Below are 23,824 nucleotides of genomic sequence, written 5' to 3'. Positions count from 1 at the left end.
TCTTTGTATGGGATAGGTTCCCATGTTTTTGTAGTTGGACCACCCCTCCTCCCTCTCCCTATAATGACTGGAAAAGCTGAAATTTTCTGAGCCAACTCCCAATCCCCCTCCCGGTTCGCTTCCCTGCGTGTCTGTGCCCATCGGTCTTCAGATTCAGAGTCAGAGCTGCTGCTACTGTCATCTGAACAGGAAGAATAGGCCGTGGCAGAGTGGGGCTGGGATACAGGGGGCGTAGCACGGCATTTTTGAAATGCCGGCTCTGCTTTACCCAGGGCAGGGATGGCGGGGGGTTGGGGGTGGTTTGAGGGGTGGGAAGGGGTCCTGTTATGGCAGCATGTGGGTGGAGAGGTTGTACAGCAGCAGGTCGTTTGGGGGGTCGGGTTACAGGTAGTGCCGGTTTCGCAATTCCATGTGGAGTCGGGGTGGGCAAAAGGAGGGGGGGGGGGGGCCGTAGGCTCTAGCGCAGCAGTGGGGGGAATGGGGATTGCGCAAGAACCTGTAGTAGGGGGAGGGGGGGGTGCAGGGAGGGGGGAACATCAGCAGGGATTGCGCAAGATGCAGCTGGGAGGGGGGTGAGCGGGTGTGCCGGCGCCTGCCAGGGTGGCAGAGCCATTTGCGGTGGGGGAAGGGGGGAGGGAGATTCCATTCTATGGGCGATAGCCTGAGGCGGTGCTACGGATAGCTGCGTTCCGCCAGCGGTGTGAGGGGCAGACGCTGGCGGGGGGCGTGACGCTTGTTCCGTGCCCCACGATGTGTGCACGGAGCTCTGCGGGACCGGTCCCGTGTTGTACCATGCTTGCTCCGTGGGTGCGGGGGGGGGGGGGCAGCGGCGGGGCGGCTTGCTGGGACGGGGCCGCCGCGTTGGGGTGTGGGGAGGGCAGGACCGCGTGGAGCAGGGACGCAGAAGAAGACTGGGACGCAGGGGCGTGGGACGCGGTGGGGTGGGGGGGGTCGGAGGCACCGCGGGCCAGTGCGAGAGGGGAAAGGGTGGTGTCGTGTGGGGAGGGTTGCGGGATACCAGGGGCACAGGGAGACGGGGCTGGGGGCGGCTCAGAGGCATCCATCCCGGGGAGGGGGGATGGGTCTGGGATGGATCCCGCGTGCGCTGCCTGGGGGGTGACAGCGGAACCGAGGGGGCGAGCAGTGGGGGCCGGACAGGGGAGGACCGTCAGGAACAGGGGATCGGGGAAGGGAAGTGGGGGGGCCGGCACCCCTGCCGGGCCAGGGCCGGGGCAGCTGGCTGGGTCCACGCTCTGGCTGGCCATTGCCGGAGGCGGAGAGGGGGGATGGGAGGGGGAAAGGGCAGAGAAGGGGTTTGGCTGAGGGGGGGTTTTCGCACGACACGTTTTAACCAGTAAATGAAATAAAGGAATGAATTTTGAAACTGAGAGGTTTCCCGAGGCTTGAGAGGAATACAGTTTGTTCCTCACACTGTCCCAGAACGAATCAGAAAGAACAGAATCGGTGGTAGCTTCAGGGAAATTTAGAGATATCCAATTACTGAAAGATTTAAGATTTTTCTTAGAAAGAACACCTTTACGGAATTTAAAGTCAGATTTTAAGAGAAGAGTCAGAAGAAAGGGGTATAGGTCTCTCTCAGATTGGGAAAGGCTGGGTTTATTTAGCTTGCCTATGTCCCATCTTAGTTTCTCCCTCAGCAGAAAAAGAGAAAAAAAACCAAAATAACTTAAAATGCGCGCAAGAGGAGGACAGAACCCCAAGTTTAAACTTACAAATCCCATTTTCTGGTGGGGCTGGCTCCTGGAAAGGTCTTCTGGGGGGATGGTCTGGCAGTTCGATCCTCAGGGACTTAGTCCTAGGTCGGAGGAGAGGGTCTCGAACTGTCCCCGTCCAAAAGGCCTGCTAAAACGTAGGTCTATCTTCAGAGGATCAGCACACGAACGGCTGGTTCTGCCTTGGCGATCAAGACGCAGCTCAGGCCAGGTCTGGGGGTCCGGGATCCAAGGCTGTTCGAGCGCCAGTTCTTACAGCTGGTGGTGGGGTCCGAGGCTGTGACCCAGGAAGAGATGACCGGTCCAGGGAGATGGTCCCGAAAGGAATCGCCTTCCCGGGGTCCGGTGTCTTCCTCTCAGCTGCTGGCAGAGGAGCCCTTGCAGAAGCTGTCAGCTCTTTAGTGATATCAGCTCGTGATTCCAGCTCAGCTCTGCAGGGCAGCCTCTAGGCCAAACCAGACCAGAGAGAGAGACGAGAAGGCCCGTGTGGCTGGTTCCGCACGAAGGTAGCTTTATTGTGGGTCCCCTCCGGCGAAGGGAAGCCAGGGACGAGCTCTCTCTCTACAGAGGTGAATTGGTCTTCTTTTATAGGGATACAGGGGATCAGCAAGGGGACCAATGGATTACAGAGGGTCTGGGATAGACCAATGGGTTACAGAACGATCTGCATAGGGTCTCCCAAAGGATTGCGGGTCTACTTTTCCTCACCATGACTCAAAAGTAGTCACCTTTCCAGGGAGTCCTGCTGGGAGATTGCGAAATCTTTTATCTCAGCAGACATCCCTCCAGGGCAGTGGCTGGGCATATCCCACAGTCCTGGACCTCAAAGTGGAGATGAAGGAGATGAGGGAGGAGATGAAGAAAATCAGTGTGGCACCAGTGCAAGTCACAGGCTCCCAAGTCAGAGCCCGTCATCCCCCAGCTAGAGAGAGAGGGTACACCCCACGAGCTGAGCTGTGGTTTTTCCTGTGTGAGCATGGGGAAGACATGAGAAGGTGGGATGGGAAACCCACCTCTGTCCTGGCAGCGCGGGTGCGTGAACTCAAGGAGGGAGGCACTAACCGAGGGGGTTCCGCTAAGGTGAATTAGCCTCAGCCTCCTGTGACCGAGCTGCCAGGTATTACAGAAGGGAGGATGATATGTCGGATCTCCTTGAAAGTACCTCGAGCATGTATACCCAGGGAAAGAAGGATAACCAGGGCTAGAGGGGCCCTGCCTCTAGCCAGGGAGAGGCACGGGAGAACCGGGTTTTCTGGACGGTGTGGATCCGATGGCCTGGCAAATCCGAGCCACAAAAATATGATGCATTGGTTGATACTGGGGCACAGTGTACTTTAATGCCATCGGGACATGTGGGGGCAGAACCTGTCTCCATCGCTGGGGTGACCAGGGGATCACAGCAGTTGACCATCTTGGAAGCTGAAGTGAGCCTGACTGGGAAGGAGTGGCAAAAGCATCCGATTGTGACCGGCCCAGAGGCCCCGTGGATTCTGGGCATAGACTTCCTCTGGAACGGCTATTACAAAGACCCAAAAGGACTCAGGTGGGCATTTGGGATTGCTGCTGTGGAGGCAGAGGGCATTAGGCAATTGAACACCCTGCCTGGACTATCAGAGAATCCTTCTGCAGTTGACCTCCTGAAAGTGGAAGAGCAACGAGTGCCAATTGCCACCTCGACAGTGCACCGCCAGCAGTATCGGACAAATCGAGATGCTGTGATCCCCATCCACAAGAAGATCTGTGAGCTGGAGAGCCAAGGGTGGTCAGCAAGACCCACTCACCCTTCAACAGCCCCATCTGGCCTGTGCGCAAGTCTGACGGGGAATGGAGATTGACTGTGGACTATCGTGGCTTGAATGAAGTGACTCCACTATTGAGCGCTACTGTGCCGGACATGTTGGAGCTCCAGTACGAGCTGGAGTCCAAAGCAGCGAAGTGGTATGCCACTATTGACATTGCTAATGTATTTTTCTCCATTCCTCTGGCAGCAGAGTGCAGGCCTCAGTTTGCTTTCACCTGGAGGCGCGTGCAGTACACCTGGAACCGACTGCCCCAGGGGTGGAAGCACAGTCCCACCATCTGCCATGGACTAATCCAGACTGCACTGGAAAAGGGTGAGGCCCCAGAACATCTGCAGTACATTGATGACATCATTGTGTGGGGGAACACCACAACAGAAGTGTTTGAGAAAGGAGAGAGAATAATCCAAATTCTCCTGGAAGCTGGTTTCGCCATCAAGAAGAGCAAAGTCAAGGGACCTGCTCGAGAGATCCAGTTCCTGGGAGTGAAATGGCAAGATGGACGGCGTCAGATTCCCACTGAGGTCATCAATAAGATCACAGCAATGTCTCCGCCGACCAACAAGAAGGAAACACAAGGCGCCATAAGTTTCTGGAGAATGCACATTCCCGAGTACAGCCAGATCGTGAGCCCTCTCTACCTGGTTACCCACAAGAAGAACAATTTCCACTGGGGCCCTGAACAGCAGCAAGCCTTCACCCAGATCAAGCAGGAAATTGCTCACGCCGTAGCTCTTGGCCCAGTCAGGACGGGACCAGAGGTGAAGAACGTGCTTTACTCTGCAGCCGGGAACAATGGTCTGTCCTGGAGCCTCTGGCAGAAGGTGCCTGGTGAGACTTGGGGCCGACCACTGGGATTCTGGAGCCGAAGTTACAGAGGATCTGAAGCCAACTACACTCCCACAGAGAAGGAAATCTTGGCAGCCTATGAAGGAGTCCAAGCTGCCTCAGAGGTAATCGGCACTGAAGCACAGTTGCTTCTGGCACCTTGACTACCGGTGCTGGGTTGGATGTTCAAGGGAAAGGTTCCCTCCATGCATCACGCCACCGACGCTACTTGGAGCAAATGGATCGTCCTCATCACGCAGCGCGCCCGAATTGGAAACCCAAGTCGCCCTGGGATCTTGGTAATAATTGCGAACTGGCCAGAAGGTGAGACTTTTGGGTTATCTGAAGAAGAAGAAGAGGAGCAGGTGACGCGTGCCGAAGAAGCCCCACCATATAACGAGCTACCAGAGAGTGAAAGACAATATGCCCTCTTCACTGATGGTTCCTGCCGAATTGTAGGCACTAGCCAGAAATGGAAAGCCGCTGTATGGAGCCCCACACAACAAGTTGCACAGGCTACTGAAGGAGAAGGTGGATGGAGCCAATTTGCTGAACTCAAAGCTGTTCAATTAGATCTGGACATAGCTGAAAGAGAGAAGTGGCCAAAGCTCTACCTCTACACTGATTCATGGATGGTAGCCAATGCTCTGTGGGGTTGGCTGGAAAGGTGGAATAAGGCAAACTGGCAGCGCAGAAGAAAACCAATCTGGGCTGCTGAGGAGTGGAAAGGCATTGCCACTCGGGTAGAAAAGCTATCCGTGAAGGTCTGTCATGTAGATGCTCATGTCCACAAGAGCCGGGCTAACGAAGAACATCGTAACAGCAAACAGGTAGATCCGGCTGCAAAAATAGCGGTGTCCCAGATAGACTTGGATTGGCAACATAAAGGAGAGCTGTTCCTAGCTCGATGGGCCCATGATGCCTCAGGCCATCAGGGCAGAGATGCCACCTCTAAGTGGGCACGAGATCGAGGGGTGGATCTAACCATGGACAGTATGTCCCAGGTTATCCATGATTGTGAGACATGCGCTGCGATCAAGCAGGCCAAGCGGGTGAAGCCCCTGTGGTATGGTGGGCGATGGTCCAAATACAAGTATGGGGAGGCCTGGCAGATTGATTACATCACACTGCCTCAAACGTGCCAAGGCAAGCGCTATGTGCTCACAATGGTAGAAGCCACCACTGGGTGGCTGGAGACCTACCCTGTGCCTCACGCTACGGCCCGGAGCACCATCCTGGGCCTTGAAAAGCAAGTCCTTTGGAGGCATGGTACCCCTGAGAGAATCGAGTCTGACAATGGGACTCATTTCAAGAACAGCCTTATAAACACCTGGGCTAGAGAACATGGCATTGAGTGGGTGTACCACATCCCTTACCATGCACCAGCAGCTGGGAAGGTTGAGCGGTGTAATGGACTGCTTAAAACCACCTTGAAGGCACTGGGTGGGGGGACTTTCAAAAACTGGGAGGTGCATTTAACAAGAACCACCTGGTTAGTTAACACCCGAGGCTCCACCAGCCAAGCAGGCCCTTCCCAATCCGAACCCCTACAAACAAGAGACAGGGATAAGGTTCCAGTGGTGCACATGAGAGGTATGCTTGGAAAAACTGTCTGGGTTAATTCTGCCTTGAGCAAAGACAAACCCATCTGTGGGGTTGTCTTCGCTCAGGGACCAGGTTGCACCTGGTGGGTGATGCAAAGAGATGGAGAGACCTGATGCATACCTCAAGGGGACCTTGTTTTAGGGTGAACTACCCATGGCTCTGTACTTGTATCAGTATCAGCATGCATATATGTATATAATTTGGGTGATGCATGTATTTATATGGTTAAAAGGGGTAAGTTTCATGTAACATGTTAGTATGGGAAAAATTCGGCGTGGATAATGTTGGGGTTTTTTAGGAGTTCTAGTATTTTTTCTGTTAAAGGAATTTTTTCCCCATACTGTTACTAAGACGACAAATCACTGGGTACTTAAGGAAAACAAAGAGCTACCCACTAGCAGTGGGGTGCTCCTGGCTACTCTTTTGTTTCACCTGGGTATGGGGTCAGTTGAGTCTCGGCATCCAGAGAGAGAGGAAGCTGTTTTTCCTACGGCTGCTTTTCTTTCTGCTGGAGAATGTTGGAATTGTAAAAAGAAGAGAGGCCCGGCTCCAGCGGGGGGAGAGACTTGCAGACCAGCCAATATGGTTGATAAGCGCAAAACTCCGTCTATTAGCAATCCAAAGGCACTTATACAGTATACCAGCTTGTTAACTCCTAAGTGGCTTAAAGCTTATCAAAGCACATTTCTACTTCTACATAATTGGACTTACATTGGCAAGCTTCTACAGTTATGTTATGATTAAAAGAATTCAAAGTTCACCTCCCCTTCTCCCTCGGTCTTATCTACACAGCTGTACCGTCTCAAAACTCCCTTCTTGTTCCCAGCTTGGTTCTCACAGAGATTTTTCTCATGCAGAGTTTTTCTCACACACAGGCCTTTTGCTTGCAGGCCTATTGCTTGTACAGTTCTTTTATTGATCCCATAATTCTATCAATGATCCATGCCCCTGATCCTTTAATAATTGCAACAGGAGAAAACACCGGGATCCCAAGCCCACCTTCCCTGTCCCGCTCGGAGCCGGGCCGTGGCTGCCCTGCCCCGCCGCTGCTTCGAGCCTTCACTACGTTGTAGCCGTGCTCGACCTGCCTGCTGAGACCTCCGGGGGGTACCCCGTTTGGATACATCGCGTCTGCCACCTGGGATTTGTGCTTGTCCCTGTCGCTCCAGCCTGCCATTCCAGCCTGCCGTTCCCAAGGGTCCGGCCGGACACCGGGGCCAGCTGCCCAGGGGTTTGTGAAGCCTTTGTTCCATCCCTTTCCCAAGATCCCAGGGCACCAGTGCCGCATGCTCCCTGAGCTCGCTCCGGAGCTCCCCCTGCAGCCGCGGGGAAACCATCGCACCTGCCCTGCTCACCGGGAGCTGCCAGCGCCCCTGCCGGCTGCAAGCAGAACTGCACCCAAGGGGAAAGGGCCTGACAGCCGAGAAGGCTGGCACTGGGTTTGTGATTGTTTGCTGTTACTGGCATAGTTATTGTTGCTTGTTTGACTGGTTATATCTATATAATAGTAAAGAACTGTTATTCCTATTTCCCACATCTTTGCCTAAAAGCCCCTTGATTTCAAAATGATAGTAACTCGGAGGGAAGGGGGTTGCATCTGCCATTCCAAGGGAGGCTTCTGCCTTCCTTAGCAGACACCTGTCTTTCAAACCAAGACGGGGTGGAGCATGCTATTTCTATAAAATATTACTAGCCCTGTATATGTACCTCGTGTTTTATTTTTATACAGATGCACACACATATATAAAAACATGCAGTGTAGCATTACTGATTATAATAATACATGATAAATATATCTATACCTAACGCAAATGTGTTAACTGATCTGAAGGTAATGAATAACCAAATACAAATTTGATAGCTATGAATCCTTTTTGGCTGGACTTGGGCTTTATACTGTAAAGTCTTCAACATCCAGGTTGAGCCTTCAACCAACTAAAATCTTTGCTTGAGCCTAGAGGGTACCACAGAGAGGCATAGGGTGGTGAGAGGCACCTTTTGGCAAACTTCTGGACATGGTTATCAGGGTGTGGTCTATAGACCACCACTTGTGTAATGTTGGTCCACACAAGGCTCCTTGGCTGTCTAGTGAGTTGAATATTTTGAGGAACGCAACAAAGGCAGTGGGTAAGAAAAGAGAATATATGTGTACAAAATTAACTGTCTTTTGCAATGTCTTGGGGAAAAGCCTGGTTTTATATTGGCATATAACATTTTGCTTTTAAAAGCTTACCTAATATCTACATTTTTATTTAGCATGGTAATTTCAGCCTCTAAACCAATAATCATTAAAAATACTTGAAAAGCATAAGAAAGTAGAAGAATACCAAATAAATAACAAACGTAACATTTTAAAAATATTTAAATTAAAACTAAAGCAAGAAACTTAAAGTAAAATTTTTTAAAACCCAAAAGAATTTTAAAAATAAGGGGTTTCTAGAGAAGGGGGTTGGTTGCAGGGGGAGAGATAATATGATTTCTTCTGTTCACCATTAATTTTACTAACCTCAGGGTATGGTCCAAAGAGTGAAAGAAGAACAGGAAGCAGCACCAATCCATTGAGAACTCCCAAAATGGTTAAGATTGTCAAAACAGCAAAAAAATACCTGAAGTAGGGTTCAAGGGGGTGGGAGTGGGAAGAGAAGAGAAGAGGCACAAATATTGTAAGAATAAAGGGATTGCATACTATTGCAAAATATATTAAAAAATGAATATACTAAATTAAATATAAAATATTACTAATATTGCACTAAAACATTATATCACTTTACACATAGGTTATCTTCCTTTGGTTTTTTACCTTTTGGATTAAAGAATGCACATCACACAACTCAAAATATAAGTTGATAAAAGAAAGAAAAACAATTAAATTAAATTGTCTTTCTCCGTAACTTTTACAACAAAATAAGAAGTTAGTGACACAGTATATGGACTACCCCATTTATGGTCCAGCTTTGTTTTGCGAGAGTGGACTTTTATAATTACTGTATCCCCAGACTGGATATCATGTACTTGCATTCCTGCTGGTACTGGTTGAAGTCATTGGGCTTGTGCTTTATTTTCTTTGTGTTCCCCCGCGCAGGGGAACACAAAACAACCAATGGGGAATGGGATTCACCAAGGAGTAGGGAAACCCCGTGCCTTCTAGCCCAGGGTCCTCTCCCCCAGGACCCCACACCACAGGGGGGGGGGAACCCCAACAAGGTTTGACAATCAGAACTTTCTCCTCATGAAGCAGTGCTGGTTGTAAACAATGACTGTATTGTCCTTTAGGTATTTTTCAATACCTCCCAGGATAATCTTCTCCATGACTTTACCAGGCACTGAAGTGAGACTGACAGGCCTGTAGTTTCCAGGGTCATCCTTTTTGCCCTTTGTGAAAATCGGGACAATGTTCGCCAGCTTCCAGTCAGCCAGGAACTCTCCAAATTCCTAAGACTGTTCAAAAATCATTGAGAGAGGCCTCGCGATGACATCAGCCAGCTCTTTTAAATCTTCTCGGATTAATCCCATCAGTCCCTAGAGATTTATAGGTATTGAGCTGAAGCAGCAGATCCCACACAAGTTCAGGGTCAAATGGGGGTTGATCATTCTCACAGCCATGGGCCTCCAGCTCAGGGCACTGGGACCCCCTTTAGTCCATCATCCATGTTGAAGACAGAGGCAAAGAAAGCATTATACATCTCTACCTTGTCCATGTCCCTGTTTGTGAGGTGACCATCCTCATCCTGGAATGGACCGATGTAATTTCTGCACTGCCTTTTGCTATTAAGGTATTTAAAGAAGCTCTATTGTCCCCCACATTACTGGCACCTCCAACTCCAGTTGAGCTTTGGCTGCATGAATTTTCTTCCTGCAGTGGCAGCAGCATCTCTGTATTCCTCCCATGTCAACTGACCTTGCTTCCACTGAGCATACACCTTCCTTTTTTGCCTTATGTCCAAGAGACAATCCCTGTTCAGCCAAGCTGGCCTTCTGCCTCGCCTGCTTGACTTCCAACATTTGGGAATTGCCTGTTCTTGTGCCCTTAGGATGTGGAGATTAAAAAGTGACCAGCACTGATGGACCTCAGCACCTGCAAAAGCATTTTCCCAGGGGACCTTATTTACTGATTCTCTGAGCAGCCTGAAGTCTGCTCTTTTCATGTCCAGGGTTGAAGTTTTGCTGGCACTTTTCTGCTGACTTTCGGCGGGGGAAGACATGCAGACAATCAATATGATTGATAATGCAAGCTTCGTTTATTAGCAATACAGAGGCACTTATATAGTATCAGTATATATGCTTGTCAGTTCTTGATTGGTTTAAGCTTACAAAAGCACATTCTTACTTCTACATAATTGGGTTAGATAAAAGACTACATTTGGCAAGCTTCTATTATTTATGTTTTGACTTGAGAGATCAAAGATCTTCCTCCCTTCTCATGGTCAGTATATCTTATCAGCACAGGACTGTGCCTCCTTAAAACTCCCTTTTGGTTCTCAGGCCTGTTTCTCACACAGGCATTTTCTCATGGAGGCATTTTCTTGTGCAGGCTTTTGCTTGTACAGTTCTGTTATTAATTTGTACCCTTTATCAATAATCCATGTCCCTGATCCTCTAACCATTCTCCAACACTTTTCCTCCTGTCAATAGAGATTTTGAACTCGATTGTTTCAGGGTTGCTGTGGTCAAGTAAAATAAAACAGTTTTTTAATAAAAGAGTTTTGACAAAAGTGCATAATTTCTTATATTCCTAGATGTATACATGGCCTGTCCCTTATTCAAACAATATATACATATATATGTGCATATATTTCAAGTATGTGTATCCATTACTCTTTGCAGCTAGACACTGAACCACACTATACATACACATTTGAGATCATTTATGAAATCATGCAGCTTAGGGCCATGAAGATGATCAGAAGGCTGGAGTACCTCTCCTATGAAGACAGGCTGAGAGAGTTGGGGCTGTTTAGCCTGGAGAAGAGAAGGCTCCAGAGGGGATCTTAGAGGACCCTTCCAGTACCTAAAAGGGCCTACAAGTGAGCTGGAGAGGGACTATTTTCAAGGGCATGTAGTGATAGGACAAGGGGGAATGGTCTTAAGATAAAGGAAGGTAGGTTTAGATTAAATGTTAGGAAGAAATTCGTTACTGTGAGGGTGGTGAGGCACTGGCACAGGTTGCCCAGAGAAGCTGTGGCTGCCCCATCCCTGGAAGTGTTCAAGGACAGGTTGGATGGGGGTCTGAGCAACCTGGTCTAGTGTAAGGTGTCCCTGTGCATGGCAGGGGGGTTTGAACTAGATGATCTTTAGGTCCCTTCCAACCCAAACCATTCAATGATTCTGTGATTAATGTATGCTGAAGAGGAAGGCAAGGCCAAGAATTCTTTCTATATTTATAAGTTTGTGTGCATGTTTGTGTATAGATATGCACTTGCTGAGACAATGATACATAGAGAAATATGTATAATCCTATTTGCATACATCTCCTGAGATGGAGATCATGTTTCTTTTTCTTTCATGCATTTTTTTCTTGTAATACAGGTGTTGATCAGAAAACTAGTGCTAATGTTCTCATGGTATGAAAAGGCGTATTTGGCTAAAGATTTTTTCTATTAAGTGCTAATAATAATAAGGGTAATGCTAATTGAATGATATCGAATACTTGTAATTATAATTATCACTGTCATTATCAGGTTTCTCCAGCCAGTAGACAAAACAAATTATCTACTCCATCTTCTGAGCCACCTCCCAGCCTTGTGAGGTTTGCACTGCCACTTGGGCACACAAATAATGGGTCAGATTCCTCTGGTTCTGAGTACAGCTCTCAAAATGCAGGCATCAGTAAAGAGCTCCATCAATATGAGGCTATTCAAGGCTCTCTGCCACCAGTCAATCAAGTAATTATTGAAGCCACTGAGAATCCTGTCTTTGCAAGATCCACTGTAAGTAGCTCACATATTGACTGGAGGGAGGGCAAGAATATTTTTGTTTGGTTGGGGTTTTTTAATTTAAATCTATTTTTGAGGGAAGACTATAATATTTCTTTCATGTTGCTGGCTGATTATGCTTTGTGACTGTGTCAAAATATGGAGCACTTGTAGACAGGATGTGAAGGCTTTCCTTTAGAATCAAGTTGGGGGTAAAATTATGGTACCAAAGCTGAGGCCTTCAGCATATGTAATTGCTGTTGCATCATATTAGCATCAGCCACAAAAGAAATTTTAGTTTATTCAATGACTGCTGTGGGTGACCTCCAGGAAAGAAAGTGGGAAGAAGTTTAAAATATCCAAATCTCTTCCACATAGTCCCATGTGTGTCACCATCTCATATACCTCTTCTCTGGACAGCTCACTTGGGGAGAAAGACTTATAGAGCCCAGAAAGAAAAAAACCAACAGTTTCAGGGTTATGTCAAATCTTGTATCTGTTCCATCTTGCTAATGAGTTGGCATAACTGTGGTTTCAAAAGAAAATGTAAAAAGTTCCATCTCCTGCTCCCCATGATGTTGTATGTTGAATTGCAGTGTCAATTTCTTTTTGTTCATCAGAGGCCTAAAAATAGGTACAAGCACAGTCACATTTGAAGTTGGACACAGTTTATTGATTGATGTGGCCCCTGTGCTTCACACTTTTTAAAGAAATCCAGAAACAGATTCCTACAGTCTGTACAAAGTACCCCAGTAACTTACTGTATATGTACGCTGTGTGGAGCCTTTTACGAATGCCTGCAGTTCTGCTTATTGAATGAGTTAAGATATCCATCCCTTTGAAAAGATGAAGCAGTATGTTGGAAGTGTAGCATATGTTTGCCTTGCTTTGTCAGAGGCATAACCATGTGTCTCCCTTTCAGGTGGTTCAGCCAGAGACAATGTATCAGTCAAGTCCCAGAATTCAGTTGAATCCAGAGGCTGGCATTCAACATTCACAGCATCAGGGCAGACAACCGAAATGGGAAACAAGGGAAGGTCTGCAATCACCTCCTTACTGCCGTTGCAGCGACACTTTTGAAATTTCTGCTGAACGATATACAGGACCTAGCAATAGGGGTTGCTTGGGTCACAAGGCTTTTTCTTATAACATAAGAAGCCCAGTGTTTGGTGCCATGAGTGGCTCAGAACCAGTCTACTGCCACCCCATTACTACTGTGACTGCCTCAGCTTCAGTGACTGTTGCTGTCCACTCTATCATCCACAACCACAACTCCTGGGGAGGGAGCTTTCCACCCTACAAGGGATACTATGAATCTGACCCTGGGCCATTTGAGGACCCCCATGTACCTTTTGATGTGTGGTATGAAAGAAGAAATTCTAAAGTGCAAATTATAGAACTGCAAGATCTCGAATGTGAAGAAAGTATACCTGATAACAACTCAGAATAAGGTAGATCTGTCTCCTGTAGCCAGTAGATTTGCCTATCTTGGTTAATGATGTTGTTAATGACACTTCTCTACCCTAGGCATCCTGTAGCAGATTTTGCTTTAAATCTGGAAAGGTAATTTATTTGAATGGTACAGCAGTAGAAACAGCTCAAGCTGGGTGCCTCCAGAGAGGGACCCTGAACAAAGAAATACCTGGGCTATTATACCCTTACGGTCTAAGTTTCCCAACTCTCACATGATTGGTCCAATAATATAATATTTAGGTCTGGGGTCTTCTTCATTGGTTCTCTTAATTGTCTCTAGGCAGGCCATCTCTTATCTGTGAGGTTGCAGCTTCTGCTGAAGGGGGAGTGGCCTTCCTTGCTTCCTTATCTTTCATCGTGAACTGGCTCTGTGGCCTCCTTTTACTAAACTAGGTAAAAGTTCAGGATATCTAGGCTTGCAGCCTAAGGCTTCAGAAAATTTAGCTATTAATGCTAAGCAAGTTATGTTTAACAAGTTCTTTATAAGTAGTATACAAAATTGCACAACAGTCCCCTCTTGTTTTTATAAGCATACCTGCTTTATAAGGGGTCATCAAGAAGGGTGTGTCTTGCATGCTTCTAAGTATAATGTTTCATCAAGAAGTCTGAACATGTTGAAAAATACAACAGAACAATAACAGCATAGCAACTACAGGAAGTAAAATCTTAATAGGAGTGGCTAATAGGCTCGATAACCAAGAATTAATCCCCCAATTGCTGAACAGTGTTTCCCACTAATCTTTTAGGGTGCCTGGCTGTAAATGGGGGACTAATGATTGAACAGTTAGCATTCGTTAACACTTTGCCTGTGTTATTGAAATAGAAACATCAAGATTAATAGCTGCACAAGCACCCCCTTGACTGGCTAAAAATAAATCTAAAGCCATTCAGTTTTGAAACACCATTTTAGTTGGTCTGATATTGCTTGTATGGAGGCAATAGCCAGATAAGAGTTAGCTGCTATACTATTAACAAAAAGTGTCAAACAATGGAAGAAACCCAGGAAATATATTATTCTGAGATTGACCTATTAGGGTCGCCACCCATTCTGGATATACAAACTATTACTAAAAAAGGATCCAAGGATTGTCAAGAGTATCAATATCACAAGTTCCCACATATAATCAATATAAAGGCTATACAATTAGAGCTAAACAGGCTGAGCACAACGAATGTATTTCATCTGGATGTTATTCTCAAATTATCAATACTTTGCATTGTCACACCAGTTTATGTGTCTGGAGGCAGCTTCCCTAGTTATACTTCCCTTACTCAAACCCTGTCAATATTATTCCCAAATACCTTAAAACAATTATTAGAACACCTTCTAGGATGACATGAAATGCAATCGTAACTAAATAACTGAAGCTGACCATACTGCAGGATTAATGGGGTTCTGCATCAGTGTAAGCCATTCATTTAACTGATATTCTTAAGAAATTCATTTAACATGTGAGTGATGAAACCAACTGTCTTTCCCCGTAACTTTTACAACAAAATAAGAATAGTACTGTTCCTAAACTTCAGGCCTTTTTAAACCTATCTGACTACAAGTTTGAGTAATCTTATTATTTCTTTCAATTTCATTGGAGCCTTTGGTATGAGCTGGACAGTGCACCAAAGCGATTTCCCTTGGAAGTTTAATAGCTTCCAATAGCATTCAGATTTCAGTTCCACTAGAAATATTCTTTTCTGCTGAGGTAATGAACTCTCATTCTTTCCATAGCACGGATGCTGCATGACGCTCTCCAAAAGTGTATTTAGAATCAGCATAAATAGTCACTCATTGATTATGTCCCCATCAGGGACATGTTGTTAATTCAGTGTATTCAACTCCTTGGGCACTCACCAAGGATTGTAGAGGTTCTGTTTCAAGTACCTCTAAGTTTCTCACCACTGCATGTCACTGTGTGTCATTTTTCGTTCCTCTAGTATGAAGATCCATTGGTGAACAAGGTTAGATCCAAGTTCTCTAGAGGGTGATCTCACAGATCTTCCCGTAGCTGGCTGGAGTGAAACACTACCTCAGCATAATCATGATCCAACTCACCATCAGAGGGAAGAGACAATAAAATTGCCGAATTCAAAACAACGTATCTTTTCAAAGTAATATTGTCTGCTTTTAAAACTGTTGATTCATAAGGATGTGCTCTTTGTGGGGACGATGTTTGTGTAGCATGTGTTTTAAGAATCAGTTCTATTTCATGTGGGGGACGCACAGTGGTTGGGTGACCCAGAACCAATGGTTTGCTCCTTTTCGTGATAGTTGCTGTTATTGCTGTCATGTTGACAAGGGAATTATTCCCTGCTGCTACAGGATCCAGTTCAGTTGAGTAATAAGCCACAGAGCAGCAGTGTGGACCTAGCTTTTGAGTAAGGACTTGTAAGGCCCCAAACAACCTCACTCGACAAGACACTTAAAAGGGCTTACAGTTGTTCATGTACTCCCAGTTAGACGCATGGGAGAAATACCGACAAGATATTCTCAAGAGGTCAAAACAACAAAAAGAACTTTACTGGCAACTTTAAAAAAATCAAAGAAATTTTGGCAAAAGGTTTAGTACAACATTTAATCAACATAAAACACTTCTCAAAGCATTAAGTTGGCCCATTCAGCTTAGCAAACTTTAGGCCGGTTCAATGTTAAGTTACTCAAAATATTCCAAGAAGAGGGAATTAGATGAAGAAGAAAGAGAGGAAGACAGAAAAGATATAGAAAAGCACACATATAGCTACCAACTCCTGGGTTCCAGTGGTGTTCAGATAGAAATTCCAAGAGGAGGTAGGGTCAAGATGTATGCTTGCCTTGTGTTTGGCCTTAAATACCCCTTGGCCTTCCTGGGCCCTTCCCCCAGGTGGGACTTCCAGTCATTTGGCCACTCAGGAGCTGGGTTAGGGGAGCACTGCCTCCACTGTGCCATGATTGACACCACTGCCAGGCTGGGATACTGGCTCTAGGGGGATGGGGGATGTGCAGGGCAGTGCATCACCTCGCCAGGGCAAGGCCCAACCTGCCCCCTCCCCCACACACGTGCACCCCAAAATGTCTCGAGACATCGATCTTTCCAGTTTCTCACAGGACTCTGCTGGCTACTCCTTTGTTCTCATGCACAAAGGGCTTGGAGTAATCCAGCAATCCCAGTGCCGGAGCAGAAACTAAAGCTCCTTTTATAGCATGGAAGGTCTTTTCTTCCTCTGGAAGAAAACATATAGGCTCCACTTCCTCTGCCTTGGTAGCTTCTGTCAATTGTTTACTCAACTCCCTTAGCCCCAGTAAGTAGAGTCTGCAATATCCTACTGCGCCTAAAAAATCCTCACAATTGTTTCTTTGTTACCGGTCTAGGTATTTCTACAATAGCCTGGACCCATTCTGGGTCTCCTAATCTTTCTCCTTTTGCTAATATAAATCCTAAATATTTTACTTCCTGATGACACAACTGAAGCTTAGAAAGAGATGCACGGTGGTCATTTTTTCTGCTAAAGCAGTACATAGGCAAATAGTATCTTTCAAACAATTTTTGTATGCCTTGCTGTCAAGAAATAAATCATTTACACATTGTACAAGTCTAGAATCTCCAGGAAATATAATATCTTTCAAATTTTTTCCTTGCCACCCCAACGTGTGATCCTTAAAACAGCTGCAGATGTCAGAGGTGGCTTGGGCCACAAACACGCTGCTAATTCATTATTAAAATTCTGGAGAGTCATTCCCCTGTAGGTCAACAAAGCCTGTTGCAATCTTCCCCAGTAGTCACTGGGGTGTTCCTCTGGCCTCTGTCTACATTCCTGTACTTTAGTTCAATTTACTCTTATCTCCTCACAAGCTCTAATCACATTTATCAGATCTGCAGCCACTGTTTGGCAATTATCTGTTTGATTATTACAAGCCAAATCAGGATCAACCCGAGGGCAGGCAGTCTGACTTCCCCCTGCCTGTAGGGTTAATTCCACATTGTTTACAACTATCTTATCCTGCTCGTCTGGATGGAACAACTCCCTCAACAACAAATCAACATCGACCCAGGATGGATCATATTCTGAACAAATATCGGAAAATAATGATGCACATCAACCTGTACCTTCCCTTAACCTGGACATTTGATTTCCCCACATAACCAAATCCCCGGGGTTCCAGGGGTGATGGATGTATGTATACATGTAACACTGAAGGTGGGGGAGGAACATTTCACACATACATACACACCCCCACTCCCACCACTGGCTCCGTTGCAAGAGGATTAGGGATAATATTAGAAACCACGGGGTAAAGCTCAGCAGAAGCAGTGGGAACAGCAAAGGCAATTGGGGGGCAAGCAACAAGCGATACAAAGGAAGAAGTATAAGGTGGTGCAGAGACCAACTCTGCAAGTGTCTCGGTTAAATTACTCACAATTGCTGCAGTTAAAGTTCTTCCTCGGTTTTCGTACTTGTTTTCGACCATCATCTTTATAGTGGTCAAATGCCCAATTATCCCATACATACCAATAATCCACTTGTGCTGGGAAATTGTCTTCCAGACAACCTCACAAAAAGGTGCTACTCTAAACATCTAACATTAGAATAACCAAGAACATTATAGCTCTGACCAGATGGTATATACAATTTCTGTTAATTTACTTAATATTCTATACTGTTGGACTAATCTATCCCTTATGGAAGTTTGGGGTCATCCTCACCCAGTATAACAATGCTCAGTCTCTGATATTTTATTTTGTTTTCTAAACAATGCAAACTAAAGTCAGATTGTGTTAGAAAACAAGAACCTGATGGGCAAAAAAGTAAAATAAAAGAAGCTGGAAAGTTGAAATGCTCATTTTATATACTAAGAGAATATCCACTCCAAATTTTGAATGAAGGGCTGCTATAGTTTCCCATTTGCCATGATACAAAGACATGTTTGCCGAATCTTTTATCTGTTAAGTAGGAAAGTAGCACAGCACATATACCCCTGAAAATTTAGGCTAAGTCTAAGAGCAACCTATATGTCAGTGTGTTTATCCCTTACAAGATCAGGTCCTAAAATAATAATTCTACCTTATTTCTTCACATAAAATAAAATAAAATAAAATAAAATAAAATATACTGATCTGAAAAAAACCCCAAGTTCTATTTCAGGGCATGCAATATCTGTATAGCAATAATCCCCATGTAAGTTTAATGTATTTAGACCTAAGTGTAAGCCCTGCTTTCTGCAAATCTGAGCAGCTGAGGGAGTGGGGGTGTTTAGCCTGGAGAAAAGGAGGCTCGGAGGAGACCTTATTGCTCTCTAAAACTCCCTGACAGGAGGCTGTAGCCAGGTGGGGGGTGGTCTCTTCTCCCAGGTAACAAGTGACAGGACAAGAGGACACAGCCTCAAGCTGCACCGGGGGAGGTTCAGGTTGGACATCAAGAAGAATTTCTTCATGGAAAGGGTTGTTAAGCATTGGAACGGGCTTCCCAGGGAGGGGGTGGAGTCCCCATCCCTGGAGGTGTCCAAGGAACGACTGGACATTGCACTCAGTGTTCTGGTCTGATTGACAAGGTGGTGATCGGTCAAAGGTTGGACTCGATCTTGGAGGTCTTTTCCAACCTAAATGATTCTGTGAAATCTCTTGCATACATAGACAAAAAATCCTGATGAGATTTAGCAGTCATTCTCTCGTTTCCTGCCTCTGATGTTTTGTTGTAGTTGTTGTCAAATGGATGTCAGCTAAGTCTAAATCCCTATCCAGTTGATGTTTACATAAGCAGTTAAGTCATCTTTCAAAGCATTTTAATTTGGCCCAGTTCTACCTCAGTTCTGTTTTAGGGCTATGATTTAATTGGTTTTTTTGTGCTGCAGTTTGCCACAAAGAATCTGTGTTACTTCTAAGATTAGTGATTTTGCAGAGCTCCACTGGTTGTTTGGAATGGCTTAGGTTCTGTTTCATTGTACTTCTCAAAAATTTGCTCTCCTCTCATGATTGACAAATCCACAGTCTTAATTAAATTCACGAGAAACTGTGCCTGTAGTTATAAACAGAAGAGCCTTTGTGACTTTGCTTTACAGAATTTTAACATGAAGTTCTGTGTTCATACTTATAGTTCCCTAGCTCCCAAACAGGGCTTTTCCTCTCACCCATTTAGAAGTTGCTGTAAACCTCATATAAAGATAGCAAGAGAAGGCCCAGAGAGGGCTGACTTCATGTGTCCTTTCCAGGCAAACCATTGTGCATATGAAAAATCTGGAAGACCTGACCTATATCTGGAAGGTTAAAGGTAAGATCCAGCTAATATTGGACAATACTAGCTGCTTCAAACTGACTTAATTTCAGGATTAGAAAACTTTGCTAAAGAGGGCCATTTTTGTTTCCTTTCATGCTGGGAGTCAGATTTTCCTGGAACAGATTTTAATACCAGCAATGAAAATACTACTATGTCCAGCATGTGACAAGGAATTAATAGAATTCCTTGGGAAAACAGGACCATGATGTAAAAGCATGCTTGACACACCATACACGGTAATAAAATGACAGATACACTGAAATGTCTAAATATTAAAAGCGTGCGTATTTTTATTAAAAAAAAAAAAAAAAAAAAAAAAAGTCAAGACACACAAATGCTTTACCTGGCAATAAAATCAAACTCCGATCCTGCAAGCATTAACACTCCAAACAGAGTGGACACAGCTCCATCCAACACTGGTGCAAACATATGTTCCAACGCAAGGACAGCCCTGCGGTTCTTGTCTCCTACAGCAGTTAAAAATGCCTGTAAAACAATGAAATCCATTTCATTAGAGAGACACGTAGAGTCTTTCAAACAGCCTCTCTCTTAGTATGCCATTTTTCACCAGTTAATTACTTCAATTTGCAGTCCATTAAAGTATCTCTATAGCAGGCTAGATTTCAAGACAAGGTCTGATCATGCAGTCATACCATATAGCTGCTGCTGAAGTCACATGACCAGAGTAAGCATTGATTAGAGTCAGAGCCATAGTAATAATTTTGGAAACAATGCATGCCTGCATCAGCAGGCTTTTCATTTGTTTCTCAGTTTGCTTGTTTCCACATGCAAAGAATTCATTTCATAGTAAAAGTACCTCAGGTGTAAAAATTATAGGGCTTTTCTTGTCGTTCTCACGAGGGCAGAGTTTCCATGACTGCCATGAGAACTTTGTTGCAAAACTAGCCAACACTGATTCAGGTTTTCCTGAATACATTTGGAACAGGCCAAGGACTTGCAACTTTTGCTCACACACACGGTCACATCCATGGTAGCATTTACTAGTGGATCAGGTCTTTCTGTCACTTACACAGAAGTGTTCAGTGATACAGTGCATTTCTCCTCACAGGTCTGAGGATCCGCACTATCAGATATTATACACAGTAGGCACTCAACTGATGGAAAGTTGCCAGTGTGTTCAACAGGACCAGTATAAAGCAACACTGCTAAGCCATGTGCTGCTTTTTTACATTCCTATTTCACTCAAGATGAATGCTTTTACAACGTTTTCTACTTCAAACCTAGCAGCACTATACTGTGCCCAACTATATAGCATACTAGCTAGCAGTGCTATATATGCCCAACTCTGTACCTCATCTACAACATGTAGATGCTGGGTGGTGCCAGCTGTCCCCATGGCCAGTTCAAACCTTGGGAAGCCACATATAACCAGCCCCTAGGGAGCTCTGGCAACCAGGAGCGATGCAAGCAGGGCATGCAAACAGAGAGTGTCATCTGAGAGAAGCAGTGTGGAAATTTGCGTGGAAGAGCACCTGAGAAAGGCAGCACACTCTACCAGTTGTCGGGCTGCTGCCTGATCTGCTCACCCACAGGTATAGGCTGTGGCCCTGATGGTCACCCCAACTAGCTGTTGGCTATGCAAACATACCCGGCAGTTTGAGGACTCCAGGGAATTAGAAGGGTTTATTAGGCAGCGCTTTGGGATCGTCGGAAGCATGGTGGCAGAGACCTGGTGAGGGCTGTGTTCAGCAGCAGCCAGGGACCATTTGCCTACTCAGGCTAGCCTGGGATGAATGGAAGTGGCCACTCAGAAAGAGCTTCCTGTCAGGGAAGCTGCCATCCAGGTGGAGGGTTGTAAAGTCTGTACCCTGTAGATGCAAAAATGCTGCTAGCAAGGATTTTCTTGCTATTTTCTAAGTCCGTGAGAGACTTTTCTCTCTCACAGAAGAGGTAGTAGAGAATGTAAACAACCAAGCCACCTGCAATCTTGGAAAGTCTTGTTTATGGTATAGTAGAAAAATATTTTGACAATGGATGTTTTAGGATTTTTAGCCAATCACCCCCAAGGGGTGGCTGATCCTTTGTCCAATTAGACTATGAAGAAAAAAGTCTATAAAAGAGTTTGTAAAATAATTAAATAAATCAATCTTGCTGCACAATTCCTGCCTGCTGGATCTTCTCTCCTCCTCCTCCCTATGGCTGCGGGACACGGTGATATACCCTAGGGCCTAGGCCTGCGGTAATATTTGGTGCTGCCCGACATGATCTGCACTCTCTGGCGTGTCCTGCTGCTGCGAGCCAAGCCGAATTTCTCTAGAGGTACGCTGTTTCCCTTCCCCCCCGGGACCGGGAGGTCCGACAGGACTGAGAAATGGCAAACAGCGGCTCACAGAACGACGCTGTGGTAATGGTCTGGAAAGGTGTGTTTAGCATATTGCGCACCTCCATTCCTGAGAACTCAGTTTGGGAATTATTAGATTGGGCTACCTTAAAAGGGATTTCCATGGATAGAGATACTGCCCTGGACTTTGCCTTATGGCAGGAACTTGGCTGTGCTGTCCGACACGAGCTCCCATCTGGGGAGCCAGCAGCATTAGAATTATATCAAACCTGGTGTTCGTTATTTATTCTGCTGACAGACCTTGACTGTAGCAGCAGAGCTGGCTCGCCTATTTCGTTGATGAGTGACGGAGGAATGACCGAGGAGGACCCCGCTGACCGGGCTTCCGGGGCAAATGATGGTGGATCCGGAAAATCCCCCCCGGCTCCACAGGCAGAGCCTACGCCGCCTCACCCTGCACAATCGCAGGACTCTGCGGCCCCCAGGGACCCCGCGCCGGCAGAGGCGGGGGTGTCGGGGCAGCGGGAGGGCGCGCAGCCCTCCTTGCTGCTCAGCTCGGCGGCGGCCACGGTTTATCCAGGGCCACAAATTAGCGGCTTAGCAACTTGGACCCCCAGAGTGGCTCCTAGCCCGTTTGCGTATGCACCAAGAGAGCCAAAATTGCCTGGATCTAACTTCTTAGCCGGCTTAGCACCGGGCGTGAGTGCACTGAGACTGCCTGGGTGTGGTCCGCGTCCCTCCTTGGCGCTGGACTGTTCTGCATCGCTGCAGAACCGAGCCATCGATCTTTTAATAGAGCATCTGCCTTTGCTGACAGAGTTACGGAACATATCCCGAAAGCTGGAGGACCTGCTCAGCTTGCAAGAGCAGCTGCTGAGGATGCCAGAGGCACCCTGCCGTGCAGGGTGCGCCTGGCCCGAGCCGCCAGCACCGCCCGCGCCGCCCGCGGGAGAGGCGGCTCCAAACCAGGAAGCGGCCAGCGGCGAACCCAGAAGTAGCGCTGCCGCGGGAAAACCCGGAAGCAGCGGCGGCGCCGAACGCGGACGGGGAGCGAGAAACAGCAGCGGTTTCGGCAGCAGCACCGAGCGCCAGCGTGGAGCAAGTGACGAGCTCAGCACCGGGCGCGGCTGCAGTGCAAGGGCCAGAGACGGCGCCGAACGATGCCGCAGTGCAAGAGATAAGTGCGGCACCGGGCGCGGCTGTTGCTCCAGAGACGGCGGCAGCAGCTCCAGTACCGGTTCGATCGGGACTGGCCGAGATGGCATCCCGTAAAGAAGCTGCTGTTCAAACTGCAGCACAGCCAACTGCAGTCTGTGCTGTCTGTTCTACCTCTAGCGAACTTAGCCAAAGTGCCCCTCTCCGTCCATCTCTGTTCGCTCCCAGCACCCCAGAGTTGCCTTTGCCTGATGATTCATCGTCAGGCAGTGAGGCAGATGAGGTTCTGGCCCCAGGGTGCAAGGTGACTGTAGCCGGGCGGCAAAGGAAAAGGCTGCGCCGGTCTCGCCCCTGGACCTTTCAGGACTGCACGGTAACAGTGCGTCCGACCCACTACAGTCGCTTCTTAGAGTCAGTTAAGATGCGAGCATTGGAGGAGGGTGACTGGAGGTTATTGGAAACACTTGGAATGCCAAATAGATTTGAGGATTCTGGGGGTAACCGAGAAGCTGTTACACTCCATCCACAGGCTGTGCCAGAAGTTCAGGATGGTAGTGACTCCCCAAAAGGGGAGATCCAAGCTTTCCCAGTGTATAAGGCTCTCCCAAATTCAGGCAAGCGTGATAAGCATGAGGTGATTGCTTGGAAAGTTGCCCAGGACCTGCAATCCAAGGTGGCACAACATGGGCTAGGTTCTGCTGAGGTTATGCAGATAATAAGGGTGATAAATACAGATTTGCTTTCTCCATTTGATATCAGACACTTAGGTCAAAT

The 23,824-nt window shown here is 46.7% G+C and overlaps 1 protein-coding gene across 1 annotated transcript in view; it reads right to left on the bottom strand.

Annotated features, from left to right (window-relative positions):
• Window positions 1-23,824, bottom strand: part of LOC116437427 (protein patched homolog 1-like) — a 261,983-nt gene that overhangs the window by 21,969 nt on the left and 216,190 nt on the right. The window contains exons 20-21 of the mRNA XM_032095080.1: window positions 19,937-20,079; window positions 8,472-8,571 (exon numbers count right to left, since the gene is read on the bottom strand). Coding sequence (XP_031950971.1) covers window positions 8,472-8,571; window positions 19,937-20,079 — 243 coding nt within the window. The remainder of the gene's footprint in view (window positions 1-8,471; window positions 8,572-19,936; window positions 20,080-23,824) is intronic.

Source organism: Corvus moneduloides, chromosome W (genome assembly GCF_009650955.1).
Source record: "Corvus moneduloides isolate bCorMon1 chromosome W, bCorMon1.pri, whole genome shotgun sequence".
NCBI lineage: Eukaryota > Metazoa > Chordata > Aves > Passeriformes > Corvidae > Corvus > Corvus moneduloides.
Note: the sequence above shows the minus strand (reverse complement) of the source record. Positions and strands in the feature narration are given on the sequence as shown.